The sequence below is a fragment of the Heptranchias perlo genome, chromosome 1 (assembly GCF_035084215.1).
Source record: "Heptranchias perlo isolate sHepPer1 chromosome 1, sHepPer1.hap1, whole genome shotgun sequence".
In the NCBI taxonomy this organism is placed as follows: domain Eukaryota; kingdom Metazoa; phylum Chordata; class Chondrichthyes; order Hexanchiformes; family Hexanchidae; genus Heptranchias; species Heptranchias perlo.
In genome coordinates, this window is record NC_090325.1 from 173,161,790 (window position 1) to 173,178,004 (window position 16,215).

Sequence of the window (16,215 nt, forward strand, 5' to 3'; positions counted from 1 at the left end):
GTGAGAACCAGGCAGAATATAGAAAGTTCAAAGGGGAAGAGAAAAAGGAAATAAGAGGGGCAAAGAGAGAGTATGAGAATAGACTGGCGGCTAACATTAAAGGGAATCCAAAAGTCTTCTATAGGTATATGGGGAGTAAGAGGAGGTTGTGGGGCGCATTAGGGACCAAAAAGGAGATCTACGCATGGCGACAGAGGGTATGGCTGAGGTACTAAATGAGTACTTTGCATCTGTCTTTACCAAGGAAGAAGATGCTGCCAAAGTTACAGTAAAAGGAGAGGGTAGTTGAGATACTGGATGGGCTAAAAGTTGATAGAGGAGGTACTAGGAAGGCTGACTATACTTAAAGTAGATAAGTTACCCGATCCGGATGGGATGCATCCTAGGTTGCTGAGGGAAGTAAGGGTGGAAATTGCAGAGGTGCTGGCCATAATCTACCAATCCTCCTTAGATACGGGGGTGGTGTCAGAGGACTGGAGAATTGCAAATGTTACACCCTTGTTCAAAAAAGGGTGCAAGGATAAACCAGCAACTACAGGCCAGTCAGTTTAACCTCGGTGGCGGGGGAGCTTTTAGAAACGATAATTCGGGACAAAGTTAATAGTCACATGGACAATTGTGGATTAATAAAGGAAAGCCAGCAAGGATTTGTTAAAGGCAAATCGTGTTTAACTAACTTGATTGAGTTTTTTGATGAGATAACAGAGAGGGTTGATGAGGGCAATGCAGTTGATGTGTATATGGACTGTCAAAAGGCGTTCGAAAAGATGCCACGTAATAGGCTTGTCAGTAAAGTTGAAGCCCATGGAATAAAAGGGGTAGTGACAGCATGGATACGAAATTGGGAAAGTGACAGGAAACCGAGAGAAGTGATGAATGGTTGGTTGTTTTTCGGATTGGAGGAAGGTATACAGTGGTCCCCAGGGGTCAATACTAGGATCACTGGTTTTTATATATATGGATATTTGGACTTGGGTGTACAGGGCACAATTCCAAGTTTTTGTGTCATCTGCAAATTTTGAAAGTATAGTAAACAGTGAGGAGGATAGTAATAGACTTCAAGAGGGCATAGACAGTCTGGTGGAATGGGCAGATACATGGCAGATCAAATTTAACATAGAAGTGCGAAGGGATACATTTTGGCAGGAAGAATGAGGAGAGGCAATATATACCAAAGGGGGTGCAGGAACAGAGAGACCTGGGGGTATATGTGCACAAATCTTTGAAAATGGCAGGACAGATTGAGAAAGCGGTTAAAAAAGCATACAGGATCCTGGGCTTTATAAATAGAGGCATAGAGTACAAGAGCAAGGAAGTTATGTTGAACCTTTATAAAACATTGGTTCGGCCACAACTGTAGTATTGTGTCCAGTTCTGTGCACTGCACTTTAGGACAGACCTGAAGATCTTGGAGGGTGCAGAAAAGATTTACTACAATGGTTCCAGGGATGAGGGACTTCAGTTACTTGGATAGACTGGAGAAGCTGGGATTGTTCTCCTTAGAGCAGAGAAGATAAAGTACAGATTTGGTAGAAGTGCTCAAAATCTTGGAGGGTTTAGATAAAGTAAATAAAGAGAAACTGTTCCCATTGACGGAAGGTTGAGAACCAGAGGACGCAGATTTAAGGTAATTGGCAAAAGAACCAAAGGCGACTTGAGGGAAAAACTTTTTTATGCAGCCAGTAGTTATGATCTGGAACATGCTGTCTGAAAGACTGGTGGAAGCGGATTCAATCATGGCTTTCAAAAAGGAATTGGATAAATACTTGAAGGGAAAAAATTTACAGGGCTACGGGGAAATAGCAGGGGAATGGGATTAACTGTATTGTTCTTACAAAGAGCCGGCACAGGATATGATAGGCCAAATGGCCTCCTTCTGTGCTGCAGCCATTCTATGATTCTATGAACTCCATCCCTATCTCAGCTATGCTGCTCTGGAAGAATGCTGAGTTGGCCCACATGTCTATGAACTGGTGAACCTGTGCCCGAGGAAGGAGAGATACCATCACCATAAAAGCTTGTTTGATGAATAAACTCCTGTAAATGACAGAACATTATAAGATCATAGTCTCAACACTGTACAATCCCCTGCCCCTTCTGTAATGTCCATTTATCACTGCTTATTTTGTGGTGCACAAACAGCTGAGGAACATTACAACTCACTAAAGAGTAAGTAACATCCAGATTTCTATTTAGCAGAAGACAGTCCATTAATGGGATTTAACTGTAGGGATACACCCTGCTAACCAAGTTCAGAGAGCTTAAATGCAGGTTGGCAGAGCTATGGCTTATGGGACCAAGTTTGTGTAGGAGTACTGCTGGAGTTTAAGTTACTCCATTGCAGTACTGAGGGACTGCTGCATTGGTGGAAGTGCCACCTTTCAAATGAGATGTTAATCAAAACATCTGCCTGTTCAGGTGGATGTAAAAGATCTATTGTCACTTCTTTTGGAGAGTACTCCCAGTGTCCTAGCCAACTTTCATCCCTCAATCAGCATCACCAAAATAAATTAACTGATCGCGCATTTCATTGCTATTTGTGAGATCTTGCTGTGTACAAGTTAGCTGCTGCATTTGCCAATATTACAGAAATAATTAATTGGCTGTGAAATGCCTTTAAGATGTCCTGAGGCCATGAAAGGTGCTATATAAATTCCTTCAAAATTGTGTACTTAGCAGCACTTAGCAACAAAAACAACAACTTGCATTTATATTGCACCTTCAATGTAGGGAAACATCCCAAGATGCTTCACAGGAGCGTAATCAGATAGAGGTTTGGCACTGAGCACAAGGGGATATTAGGACAGGTGACTAAAAGCTTGGTCAAAGAGGTACCTTTTAAAGAGCCTCTTAAAGGAGAAGAGCGAGGTGGAGAAGCTTGCGAGGGAATTCTAAAGCTTAGGGCCTAGACGGCTAAAGGCATGGCCACCAATGGTGGGGCGAGGATAGTTGGGGATGTACGAAAGGCCAGAGCTGGAGAAATGCAGAGTTCTTGGAGGAGGTTTCAGAGATAGGGAGGAGCAAGGTAAGGATGAGATTTTTAAATTGGAGGCATTGGTCCGAGAACCAGTGTCGGCTAGCGAACACAGGGGTGATGGGTGAATGGGACTTGCTGTGGGTTAGGATGCTGTTAGCGGATTTTTCAGTTACTGTGGCAACAGAAGTGCTGTTAATCCTTCAACAATAACTGCCGCGTGATTCTGGCACGAGTGGTTATTAAACAACAATTGACTCGTAACAGTGCAACTGTCTTCAGATTACATTAAATGACAAGCAGGTAATACAGCCTGGTTCTCGCGCACCCAAAACTATCAGACTGTGGCTATGGACTTCGACTGTCCTCTCACGAACTCTAACCTTTGGGAGGGAGCATTTTTTTTATTCGTTCATGGGATGTGGGCGTCGCTGGCGAGGCCGGAATTTATTGCCCATCCCTAATTGCCCTTGAGAAGGTGGTGGTGAGCCGCCTTCTTGAACCGCTGCAGTCCGTGTGGTGACGGTTCTCCCCCAGTGCTGCTAGGAAGGGAGTTCCAGGATTTTGACCCAGGGACGATGAAGGAACGGCGATATATTTCCAAGTCGGGATGGTGTGTGACTTGGAGGGGAACGTGCAGGTGGTGTTGTTCCCATGTGTCTGCTGCTCTTGTCCTTCTAGGTGGTAGAGGTCGCAGGTTTGGGAGGTGCTGTCGAAGAAGCCTTGGCGAGTCGCTGCAGTGCATCGTGTAGATGGTACACACTGCAGCTATGGCGCACTGGTGGTGAAGGGAGTGAATGTTTAGGGTGATGGATGGGGTGCCAATCAAGTGGGCTGCTTTATCTTGGATGCTGTCAAGCTTCTTGAATGTTGTTGGAGCTGCACTCATCCATGCAAGTGGAGAGTATTCCATCACACTCCTGACTTGTGCCTTGTAGATGGTGGAAAGGCTTTGGGGAGTCAGGCGGTGAGTCACTCGCCGCAGAATACCCAGCCTCTGACCTGCTCTTGTAGCCACAGTATGGCTGGTCCAGTTAAGTTTCTGGTCAATGGTGACCCCCAGGATGTTGATGGTGGGGGATTCGGCGATGGTAATGCCGTTGAATATCAAGGGGAGGTGGTTAGACACTCTCTTGTTGGAGATGGTCATTGCCTGGCACTTATCTAGCGCGAATGTTACTTGCCACGTATGAGCCCAAGCCTGGATGTTGAACATCCCCATTTCTGACCTTATGATGGAGGGAAGGTCATTGATGAAGCAGCTGAAGATGGTTGGGCCTAGGACACTGCCCTGAGGGACTCCTGCAGCAATGCTCAGGGGCTGAGATGATTGGCCTCCAACAACCACTACTATCTTCCTTTGTGCTAGGTATGATTCCAGCCACTGGAGAGTTTTCCCCCTGATTCCCATTGACTTGAATTTTACTCGGGCTCCTTGGTGCCACACTCGGTCAAATGCTACCTTGATGTCAAGGGCAGTCACTCTCACCGCACCTCTGGAATTTAGCTCTTTTGTCCATGTTTGGACCAAGGCTGTTATGAGGTCTGAAGCCGAGTGGTCCTGGCGGAACCCAAACTGAGCATCGGTGAGCAGGTTATTGATGAGTAAGTGTCGCTTGATAGCACTGTTGACGACATCTTCCATCATTTTGCTGATGATTGAGAGTAGACTGATGGGGCGGTAATTGGCCGGATTGGATTTGTCCTGCTTTTTGTGGACAGGACATACCTGGGCAATTTTCCACATTGTCTGGTAGATGCCAGTGTTGTAGCTGTACTGGAACAGCTTGGCTGGAGGCGCAGCTAGTTCTGGAGCACAGGTCTTCAGCACTACAGCTGGGATGTTGTCGGGGCCCATAGCCTTTGCTGTATCCAGTGCACTCAGCTGTTTCTTGATATCACGTGGAGTGAATCAAATTGGCTGAAGACTGGCTTCTGTGATGGTGGGAATATCGGGAGGAGGCCGAGAGGGATCATCCACTCGGCACTTCTGGCTGAAGATGGTTGCAAACGCTTCAGCCTTGTCTTTTGCACTCACGTGCTGGACTCCGCCATCATTGAGGATGGGGATGTTTGAAGAGCCTCCTCCTCTCGTTAGTTGTTTAATTGTCCACCACCATTCACGACTGGATGTGGCAGGACTGCAGAACTTTGATCTGATCCGTTGGTTGTGGAATCGCTCAGCTCTGTCTATAGCATGTTGCTTCCGCTGTTTAGCATGCATGTAGTCCTGAGTTGCAGCTTCACCAGGTTGCCACCTCATTTTTAGGTACGCCTGGTGTTGCTCCTGGCATGCTCTTCTACACTCCTCATTGAACCAGGGTTGATCCCCTGGCTTGTTGGTCATAAGAACATAAGAACATAAGAAATTGGAGCAGGAGTAGGCCAATCGGCCCCTCGAGCCTGCTCCGCCATTCAATAAGATCATGGCTGATCTGATCCCAACCACAAATCTAAAGAACACAAGAAGTCGGAGCAGGACCCGGCCACATAGCCCCTGGGCCCTCTCCGCCACCCACAGGGCATTGACCGATCCGAACTCAGCTTCATGTCCAATTTCCTGCCCGCTCCCCATAACCCCTAATTCCCTTTACTTCTAGGTAATGGTAGAGTGAGGAATATGCCAGGCCATGAGGTTACAGATTGTGCTGGAATACAATTCTGCTGCTGCTGATTGCCCACAGCGCCTCATGGATGCCCAGTTTTGAGCTGCTGGATCTGTTCTGAATCTATCCCATTTAGCACGATGGTAGTGCCACACAACACGTTGGATGGTGTCCTCAGTGCGAAGACGGGACTTCGTCTCCACGAGGACTGTGCAGTGGTCACTCCTACCAATACTGTCATGGACAGATGTATTTGCGACAGGTAGATTGATGAGGACGAGGTCAAGTAAGTTTTTCCCTCGTGTTGGTTCGCTCACCACCTGCCACCGGCCCAGTCTGGCAGCTATGTCCTATCTTTATACTATTTGGCTGTTGTGTTCTGCACGTAAGCATCTCTGGCCTTATCTTCTAGTCATAACTCATCCCACCGTGCTGACGCCATGTTAGCAACTGAAGATAAGTTGTTTTACGTAACATAACAAGTCACCTCGACCTTCATCTCTGTTTACAAGCTGTTTGTTCCTCTGAGGAATGCGTAGGTCCTTAGTTACCACATCCCATATCTGGGTGCAGTCTTTCTCTTGACTTTGCCTCTCCCAGCATCGCTCTCTTGCCTGGACTCTGCGAGATAGGATACTTGACCATGCTTGTTTTAAACCATGTTCTTACAGTTATGGGCAGCAGAGTTTGGATGAGCTCAAGTTTATGGAGGGTGGAAGATGGAAGGCCGGCCAGGAGAGCAATGGAATAGTTGAGTCTGGAGGTAACAAAAGCATGGATGAGGGTATCAGCAGCAGATAAGCTGAGGCAGGGGCAGAGACCAGCGATGACATGGAGGTGGAAGTAGGTGGTCTTTGTGATGGAGAGGATATGAGCTTAGCTTAGTGTCAAATAAGAGGCTGAGGTTGGGAGCAGTCTGGTTCAGCCCGAAACTGGCACAGGAGGGGGATAGAATCTGTAATGGGGGCCAAAGATAACCGCTTCGGTCTTCCCAGTGTTTAATTGGAGGAAGTTGCAGCTCATCCAGGACTGGATGTCGGACAAGCAGTCTAACAACATAGAGGCAGTGGAGACGTCAAGAGAAGTCTAAAAGTAAGGAGATTGTCATGTGAGAACATGCCAGTTTCATGCACTCTTCCAGTTATTTAATGGGTGAGACTTTTTAAACCTGAAGAAAATTCCTTAAAAGTGTGTTACAGTAAATCATCTCTATTGACAATTACATTTATGAAAATTTGGAGTATTCCAACTCCCTCACTGGGTTCTCTTTACTGAGAAATGTTAAGTGAATGAGATATGCTTGAATCGTAAATCAGCAGAATAAGTTAATTACCATATTAAAATCAGACACTTGAGGGACTTTCACTTTTTCCATCATATAATTACAAGAATGGACAGGATTAAATACTTTATAAGAATGATGTGGCCTTCATGTAAGAAAGTTTATTAAAAATGATTTTTTAAATTAAGTAATGCATATTTAAAATCTGTTTCAGAAGCTTGGTGTCTTTACATGTGGCTCAGTACCTACCTCATTAGGCTGAGGTAATAGATACTTCAGTCTATAAGTAACTGCTCCTGAGCGATGAATGGCATGGTGTTTTGTGTGTGCTTGGAATTCCTGATGTCTTTTGAATTTATGGAAGACCATTGTAATTCAAAATTAAAACATTTTAGAACCTACAATTCTAAAATTCCAATTTCATCATTTTATGCTAGGCATTTCAGTACACTGTCTGAATTTAGAAAATATTCTGCTTTTGTGTGATCTGTCATTCCCATTTTTGTGCAAATCAGCTATTTCTATTTTGCATATTGATCATTACAGGGAGGAAAATGCAATACACTTGTCATGTAGCTTTGTTTAACTGCAGGCTTAGTCACATGTGCTGTTCACGTTTATGTAATTTTCCAGATTCAAACTCCTGGGCCTAAAATGATTGGCTTTAGCGTGTCAACTCACCTTGTCCACTGAACAAATGATGTTAAAAGTAAAACGTAGAATTGGGTTGGTATTGTCATAAACGTTAAAATAAGCAGGTTACTTTGAAAGTTACTGCATTGTGCATTTCCTGCATTTTTGCACCAAAATACAAGAATGCTATAAAAGCATTGCTTGGCACAAAACATCAAAGGGTAGATTTTATAAAATCATGCTTCTGGTAGGAGCTTTGCGCAGTTTAATAGATGGAAAATCTCTATGAATGAATTCCTGACGTGCTCCCAATGAAGGAAGCACCATGTTGGGTGTGCTGTAAAATCTATCGTCAAGTGTTTTCGTAACCTGTAAAGTTTTAATACTGCATTCTGTCTTTACAAAGCAACTTGTCTTTTAATTTTCAATCAGGCTTCCCTTGATCTGTTAGCAATGCCTCTAATGAAGCTGGTTAAGCAACCACCCCTGTGGCTTTTGGCATTTAAGATGTAATTTTCCATTTTTATTCACCTCGTTCAGAGGATTAAGTGGTGGGAGTGCATAGTGAGCGGGGAGGATAGCATGCCCCAGTTCACAGCCCACACAACTTTCCATCCATTAATTAAAAAAATTAACGGGCAGGCCATGTAACGTAACGTATTCTTCATGCTCAGTATTCTAATAAATGTCCCCACTGTGATGTTCTGCAACAAGAGTGCAAAAATGGAACAATACCACTACAAATTTTAGTCCGATCGATAAACACGCAGGCACGGCATTGCCAATGATGCCTGCAGATGATGGACAACTGTCATCCTCTTACATATGCAGATTGGAGGGTTGTCGCTGTAACACCTATTCAAGAAGGGAGAGAATAATAAACCAAGTAACTGTACATCAATTAGATTAATTTCATTTTTGTGCATATTTTTAGAATCTATGATTTGAGGTCAAATTAGCGAGCATTTAGAGTTGCATGGGATAATTAAGGACTACTGGTGTGGATTTCTTAAAGAAAGTTAAGTTTGATGTTTAGGGAGCGATCCCTGTGCCTGAATAGTGAGGTCTGAGGCACACAGGATATTGGGAAAATTAGGTGCGGGTCGTTGTTCTGCTAAATCAGTATATTGCCCATTTACGCCCTCTAAATGGGCCAATTTCTACCCCATTGTGTCCTTGTTTTCATTACAGTTAATGGGGTTGTACTTTTTCTTAATTTTTCCCCAACCTCTTCAGAAGGCACTAATTCTTGCTCAAGTATGATTCCATGTAAACCAACAAATCACATGCCTGCTCTTTACGTGAGAGTCTCGGCAGTGAGTTTCAGCAGGCGATCAACCATGCTAGTTCATGCACATTTTGCTGTCCAGCCCAAGGACACTGAGGCCAACTGCAGCACCCCAGTTGTGATCAGCTGACTTGGCACAGAGCAAATTGAATTGAACCTAGGATCTACTGATCTGCACAGCTTAATGGCATGTCGTGAATTTATCCAGTAATCCATCAAGGGAGTGAACAAACACATTCTAATATAGATCTACATTGTAACACTTCTCTGGCAATGCACAGACCTTATGATAGAAAGAGGAGGATTTAGAATACAAATCATTGTTGGGCTGTCTAATAGGAAGTGTTTTTGTTACTTTGGCCTAGTAACAGTTCTAACCACATATTACCTGTGTAATTTGTTACCTTGGGTTCTATTTTACTGTTACAGCCTTGAATGGAGAGCTTATTTACATGTACGTGTGGTATATTAATACTTGGCCTCAGCAGAAAATGATTTAATTCAGTTTAAAGGAAAATTCTAGGAAAACAACCCAAAACACATTAAAATTAGCACCAATCACACATGTAAACAATCATTTTTTTTCTCCTCCCTACAGCAATACTCTGCTGTGTAACCATTTTGTTAGTATTTAGCATGTGATTTCATCATGACTGCATTATTGACTTAGTTTAAACAAGATGTGGAGATGCCGGTGATGGACTGGGGTTGACAATTGTGAACAATTTTACAACACCAAGTTATAGTCCAGCAATTTTATTTTAAATTCACAAGCTTTCGGAGGCTTCCTCCTTCGTCAGGTGAACGATGTGGAACGATGTGGAACGATAGTTTAAACAAGGGTTTCCTATTCCCCCACTCTGTGCTATTTCACCAAACCATTCTTTTGCTTTTTTGTCCCCATAAAATATAAAAATTATAGCATATTGCACAGTGCTATTGATGGCTGTTGATCTGAAAGTATTGGGCCTAGAAGAGGGGCCATAGTGGCTGAAGGAACATGTGTGGAACTTGAAAGCGATAGGGTGTGTTTGAGGGAGAGGGAAGCTTTTTTTTAAGATGAATCTCTGCACTCTATTGTGCACGTTGTGGAATCCCAAATATTCAGCTTTTGTGTTAACATTTGTTGAAAAACAATAGAAAATTATATTCACAACTTTAGATTAACAGTATCCTGGTTAGGGAAGTATGTATATGTTGGATGAAATTTCATCTACAAGCTGAGTGACCAAACAATGTGTGAAATCAGTACAGTCGTATCCGTTTATTGGCAACTCACTTAATTGCAATTCCCATTCTAACACAGCAATTTCTATAGTCCCGATTTTCCTCTATACTCCAGTTGTGAAAAGTTTGTTTTATTGCAATTTCATCTTTTGCAATTCCTGCTTGTATGCAAGTGTGATGTGCAGAAATCTTGCTTTAATGAGACTTTTCACCTTTGAACCTGAGGCTTTCATCTCACAATCTGATTGGGCTTGTTAGCCAATATGCATAAAACCAGGAAAGACAAAAACCCTCGTTGCATTAAAAATATGAAAAACTTTCCATCGGATTATGAAAGCAGCGCTAATGATTGGATGACTCAAACAATATTTGGAAAGTGGCTGCGAGGAAAACAGTGACCCATTCGAAGTTGAGGATGTTGGTAAAGGGATTCCTGGTGGTTTGAGTGATTCGGAATTTGATCTTTTGTTTCGATGGATGATGACCTTGACATTTGCAGATAGATGACTGATGCAGAAATCATTTCTTCTCTGAAAGACTCGGAAACAGAGGCTCCAGAGGATATAAATGAAGATATGTGAGAACTGGAAATTCCCAAAGTTAGAGAGATAGAGTTTGCGTCAATTCATCGAGTCACAAGATAGTGAAACACTTGATGAATTTTATGCACTGAAAGGGAAAGTGCAGAGGTTGCTGACTTCTGATCTCCACTTAAAACAAACTCAATGCGTTTCAGCATAAAATAAAGTCACGAGACTTGAGCATTATTCTTTCATTTTTAAGATGTAATACTGCGTTTGCCGTTCTTGTAAGATGTTAGCATATAAAGGTTGCTATGCACCAGCTTTTTGTTGCTTGTTGCTTTCTGCCTTTATAGAAATGATCACAATCGGCAAGGTGCTCGTGAGAGGTTGCAATTAAGCAGGTTTTCTGTACTTTGGATAGTATATGAAGTGGATTTGATTGCTGTTTGTGTGACCATTAAATAGGGTTATTGTAGATTTGTTAAGAGTATACAGTATAGCCAATGCATGTTTAATCTTCTCAGAAATTTGGTAGCATCCGAGCAGATGTGATCGAACAGATGCGGTTTAAGCAGCGACTACGAGTGATCCAGACCCTTGAAGACACCACAAAGCGCAATGTAGTGAGTGCAGTTATGCAATATTCTGAAATGTTCACATTTTACCAGTTTTATTTGCAGTTACAAATATAATAAAAGATATATTGTTTACATTTTAATCTAAATGTAATGCTTTATTTTTCATTTCTTTTTATGTCCAGGTTCGAGCTATTGTAACAGACACAGCATTCACTATAGATGAACTGGAAGAACTCTATGTCCTTTTTAAAGTAAGCAACTTTCATATGGCAATAACAACATTTTTGTCTTAATTGTGATGTGCTTCTTTAGTTCAGTGAGCTTCCATCATTGTTCATAATATTCTGTGCATGGCTAAAATGCAGAAAAACTGTATCTAATACCCTGTTTTATAATATGGAAGTGTTTCCAGAAGCACAGTGTCAAATCCACTTCTGTAGTATAAATGCAGCAGTGTACCACCTGCAGAGGCACAGGATACCATCTCCTGAATGATTTCACCCTTCTCCCTTCTCCCTTCAGAGGCAAACAACATAAATGCCAAACTGCCGCTTTATTCAGGCCATGAAGCTGAGCTCTTGAGCTTGCTCGTACAGGACTACAGTTTTTTTTACATATATTGCTTGTCTGTGCAAATCTTCCCCAGGATACGATCCATGACCAGAAATAATGTGCCAATCACAACTTTTGAACAACTGTGCCTGCATGGTCATGTGGATAATTTGATGTTGCTGCTGGTATTCAGAATCCTTCCTGCAATGTAAACGGTGTAAATTCACAGCATCGAGCAGCATCCCCACGATGCAGAACCTGTTCTGGCCCAGTTGTGCATATATAATCAAGCTGTTTCAGTCATCTTCCTTGCACCAACATTGATGCAGTTTTACAACTGCACTGTTGGTTTTGTCAGGTACCATCCACTTAATATAAAAAGTTATTATGGATGAATTAGTAATGCAGTGATTTAAATCATTCTTTCCAACCTCTGGGCTGAATCCAGCTCGGGATTTTAAAAAACTTCTTTCTCTAGCAGTTGGTAAGAGTCCTCACGTAAAATGAGCTTGATCTGTTTCAATTTAGTTTCCAGTTCACAGCACAATTCTGCTTATAATTCAACATTGAGGCTGAAACGTTTGATTAATGTACTAATTTAGTCAGCCCAGTATTTGGAGGGACCAAATGAAACAAAATCCCACTAGATCGATCAACATACATCTGTTGCTACCGAAAGGACACCACAAAAAGTGGTGGTTGTTAAAAGAAATGAAAATATTGCGGAGTACAATGCAGGGTTATTTTCTGAGGTTAGGTTTAAAGCATATTATTGGGATTACTTACTTGTACTATTTGATGTCATAACAGTTTGTTCTTTAAAACTGTTGTATCTCAACTTGATGAGAATAGCATTGACCAAGAACTAAATGAAAAGTTGGAACCGCTATCTACATATCTGATAGCCGGTTAAGGTTCCAATAGGTTTCTTTAGTCTTTTTGGTTTTGTGATTTCATTCAGACATAATTAAATTATTTGCTTATAACTTGATCATAAGTTAGTAATTTCCAACGCATCGGGCGGAACCTTCAATTTCAGCAGGGACGTAAAATGGGCAATATCAGATCGGCCACCAATTGTAAATAGAAAGCAAACTCAGGAGGGGTGTATAATGAGCAGCCGATCCAATCTGGCCCATTTTACTCCCGTCAAAGTTGAAAGTTCCAGCGATCATTTCACTGAAGGGAGAAGTATTCTTCTTTCTGAACATTTGTACAGTCATGTAATAAATGGAAATTTACTGCATTTGTACAACAACATACTATATCTTGCCATTAATCCTTATACTGCCCAAGAATTCAGTGTTCCTTGAACCAACCAGATTTTAAAATATTAGCTCATGCATAGCGATACTAAGCAACCTAGTAATATTACATTAATGTTCACATTTCAGGAATAATTTGATTACTAGAATATATATATATATATTACTCAAATAGAAACTTAAAAAAACTTTTAACAGAAGATTTTTTTAAACTTTGGCTTTCCCATCTTCCCTTTCTCTCAACACTTTCTATCTTTGTTGTTATGCCATCATTTCTAACTAACGAGGAATGATTTTCTGATTCAGCGGGCGAGGCTTCACACCATTTGGAAAAGCAGTGTATTTGTGTATATTTGAACTTGTTTTCCTTTTTTAAATAGATTTTTAAGTTTTAAACCTTAAGCTTCAATGTTTTCCTGGGCATCTGGTTCCCTACCATGCATTCGAGCATCACATAGTCAAATATTGGTCTCTGGCTGAATACCAGCTCCACAGGCTGGTTTTAGGTTGAGAATATTGTGGTTTTACGTGGTTGAGTCTTTGAAGCAACCAGGTCAAATCTGTGATATTTGTTTTTTAGGTGCAACTTCAAGCATTCCAGCCTCTTGATGATTATCTTATCTATGCCACCCAAAAGTTAAATGTTTTGCAATTTCACAATTACTCTTAATCAAATATTGCCATGGCCTCCATTGTCTGTATGCTCAAGTAAAACTAATAGTGTACTCGATATCCCTCCACACAATACATCACATCAATCAAACTACTTGCTAACTTATAAATGTACAAGCTTATTTATTTTAAATAGGTTAATGCCCTGTTTAAAATAATGGAGAGAGAAATTTCAGACAATTGAATTGCATGTTTGTATCTATTATAATTTTAAAACCCATGATTACCCATTCTCTCAAAATAACTGATTTGAGTCACTTTATGTATGTTGGAGAGAATGGACAATTGCAAGTGAGTATGTACAGTTGATAACTAGTTTTGATGGTTGTGCGATAAAGATACACGCATAAGGATATTATGTTTGAGAGTTCAGAGAAGAGTGATAAGGATGATTCTGGAACTTTGTGCTCTAAGTTATCAGTAGAGACTCACCGAGCAAAGTTTTGATTTGAGCAAAGAAGATTGAAAGAGACTGTGATCCAGCTTTAAAATGCTGAGTGACAGTAGATATAAGCTGCTTATTTAACGTGGAATGTGAGCACAGAACTGAAGGGCACAGTTTCAAAATTAACAAATGAAATGAACAATCAGAAGAATTCTTTTATCCACACAAAGTAGTGAAGTGTGGAACAAACTCCCAGTGAAAACACTTAATGCAGATTTAGTTAACTCTCGTCCAAAAAAGGATGGTTATACTGCTGGTTGACAATGGCACTGTAGATTAAAGAGATAATAATAGATTGGGATGATCAATTACTGCAGTACAATGGTTATTGTGCTGCTGAGGCAGGATGTTGTCTGTGAATGGTTGCAAGCCAAGGTTGAATATTGGAGATGAGGGGGATGGATAGATGTTCTGGAGTTTTTAGGGACCAGGGAGTATTTGTGCAGAACGAAATTGAGTCTAGTAAGATTGTGAACAGAGCAGGCTTGATGGGCAGAGTAGAGAAATAAAGGCCATGTTTCCATATGTTCTTTGGGAGCTGCTTCCGCCATTTCCAATCCTTTAATTTCTAAACAGTAAACTCTGAAAATTGCAGCTGGCCATCTTTATGAAAACTAACCACAGACCTTTCCACAAATATAACCTGCCATAGCCTCTAAAATCTGCCTTTTTAAACATATTGAATAATTAAGGTAGTGCACCATAAATTCTGCTTCATTTTCTTTATATTCACCACTTGAAAATTGTTAACATATTGACTGTTTAACTTTATCACATTTAGGCTGAGCATCTTGCAAGTTGTTATTGGGGTGGAAACAGTAACGCTACAGAACGCCATGACCCTAGCCTGCCTTATCTTGAACAGTACCGTATTGACTTTGAACAGTTCAAAGGATTGTTTGGACTTCTTTTCCCCTGGTCATGTGGTGCACATTCAGATATATTGGCTGGACGCTTATTCCGACTACTAGATGAGAATGGAGACTCTTTAATAAACTTCAAAGAATTTGTCACAGGATTAAGTAAGTAAAAATGATTTATTTTCCATTCGCCACTGTGTAAGGCTTAAATTGTTTGTCTTTGGTATATTTTGCCTAATCTTTAATGGGGAAATGAAAAAGTTTTTATAGTTCATGCAAGTTAGAGCATTTAACTCATTTGAATTTAACTAATTTGATCAAACAATGTGAAAAAGAAGTGAGAGAACAGCAAAAGATCCAGTTGAAATTTTCAAATTAACAATTTACATGGAGAGACAATAATTGAATATATGCATAATCATTTTTGATATACCAACATGCTGCAATATATAGTTTGGCAGGACATCAGTTTGAGGGAAAGGTTCCTTCCTTTATCCAGTGAGCTTGAGATCTGGGGGCGATGCTGAGGAGTGGCTATAAACTTTGTCGTGGTGAGAAAATCTGAGGCTGGATCAATTTGTGGATGTCCAAAGGAACTTTAGGGGTTCAGGTACATAGATCATTGAAGTGTCATGAACAGGTGCAGAAAATAATCAAGAAGGCAAATGGAATGTTGGCCTTTATATCTAGAGGACTAGAGTACAAGGGGCAGAAGTTACGCTACAGCTATATAAAACCCTGGTTAGACAGCACCTGGAGTACTGTGAGCAGTTCTGGGCACCGTACCTTCGGAAGGACATAGTGGCCTTGGAGGGAGTGCAGCATAGGTTTACTAGAATGATACCCGGATTTCAAGGGTTAAGTTACGAGGAGAGATTACACAAATTGGGGTTGTATTCTCTAGAGTTTCGAAGGTTAAGGGGTGATCTGATCGAATTTTATAAGATATTAAGGGGAACAGATAGGGTGGGTAGAGAGAAACTATTTCCGCTGGTTGGGGATTCTAGGAGTAAGGGGCACAGTCTAAAAATTAGAGCCAGACCATTCAGGAGCGAGATTAGAAAACATTTCTACACACAAAGGGTTGTAGAAGTTTGGAACTCTTCTGCAAATGGCAATTGATACAAGCTCAATTGCTAAATTTAAATCTGAGATAGATAGCTTTTTGGCAACCAAAGGTATTAAGGGATATGGGCCAAAAGCAGGTATATGGAGTTAGATCACAGATCAGCCATGATCTTATCAAATGGCGGAGCAGGCACGAGGGGCTGAATGGCCTACTCCTGTTCCTATGTTCCTAATTTGGGTA

At 41.3% G+C, this 16,215-nt stretch overlaps 1 protein-coding gene across 2 annotated transcripts in view; it reads left to right on the forward strand.

Annotated features, from left to right (window-relative positions):
* The window catches only part of tbc1d9 (TBC1 domain family, member 9 (with GRAM domain)), a 73,327-nt gene that overhangs the window by 48,617 nt on the left and 8,495 nt on the right, over positions 1 to 16,215 (forward strand). For both annotated transcript variants that reach the window (XM_067993895.1, XM_067993885.1), the window contains exons 14-16: positions 11,059 to 11,157; positions 11,295 to 11,363; positions 14,828 to 15,068. In XM_067993895.1, coding sequence (XP_067849996.1) covers positions 11,059 to 11,157; positions 11,295 to 11,363; positions 14,828 to 15,068 — 409 coding nt within the window. The remainder of the gene's footprint in view (positions 1 to 11,058; positions 11,158 to 11,294; positions 11,364 to 14,827; positions 15,069 to 16,215) is intronic.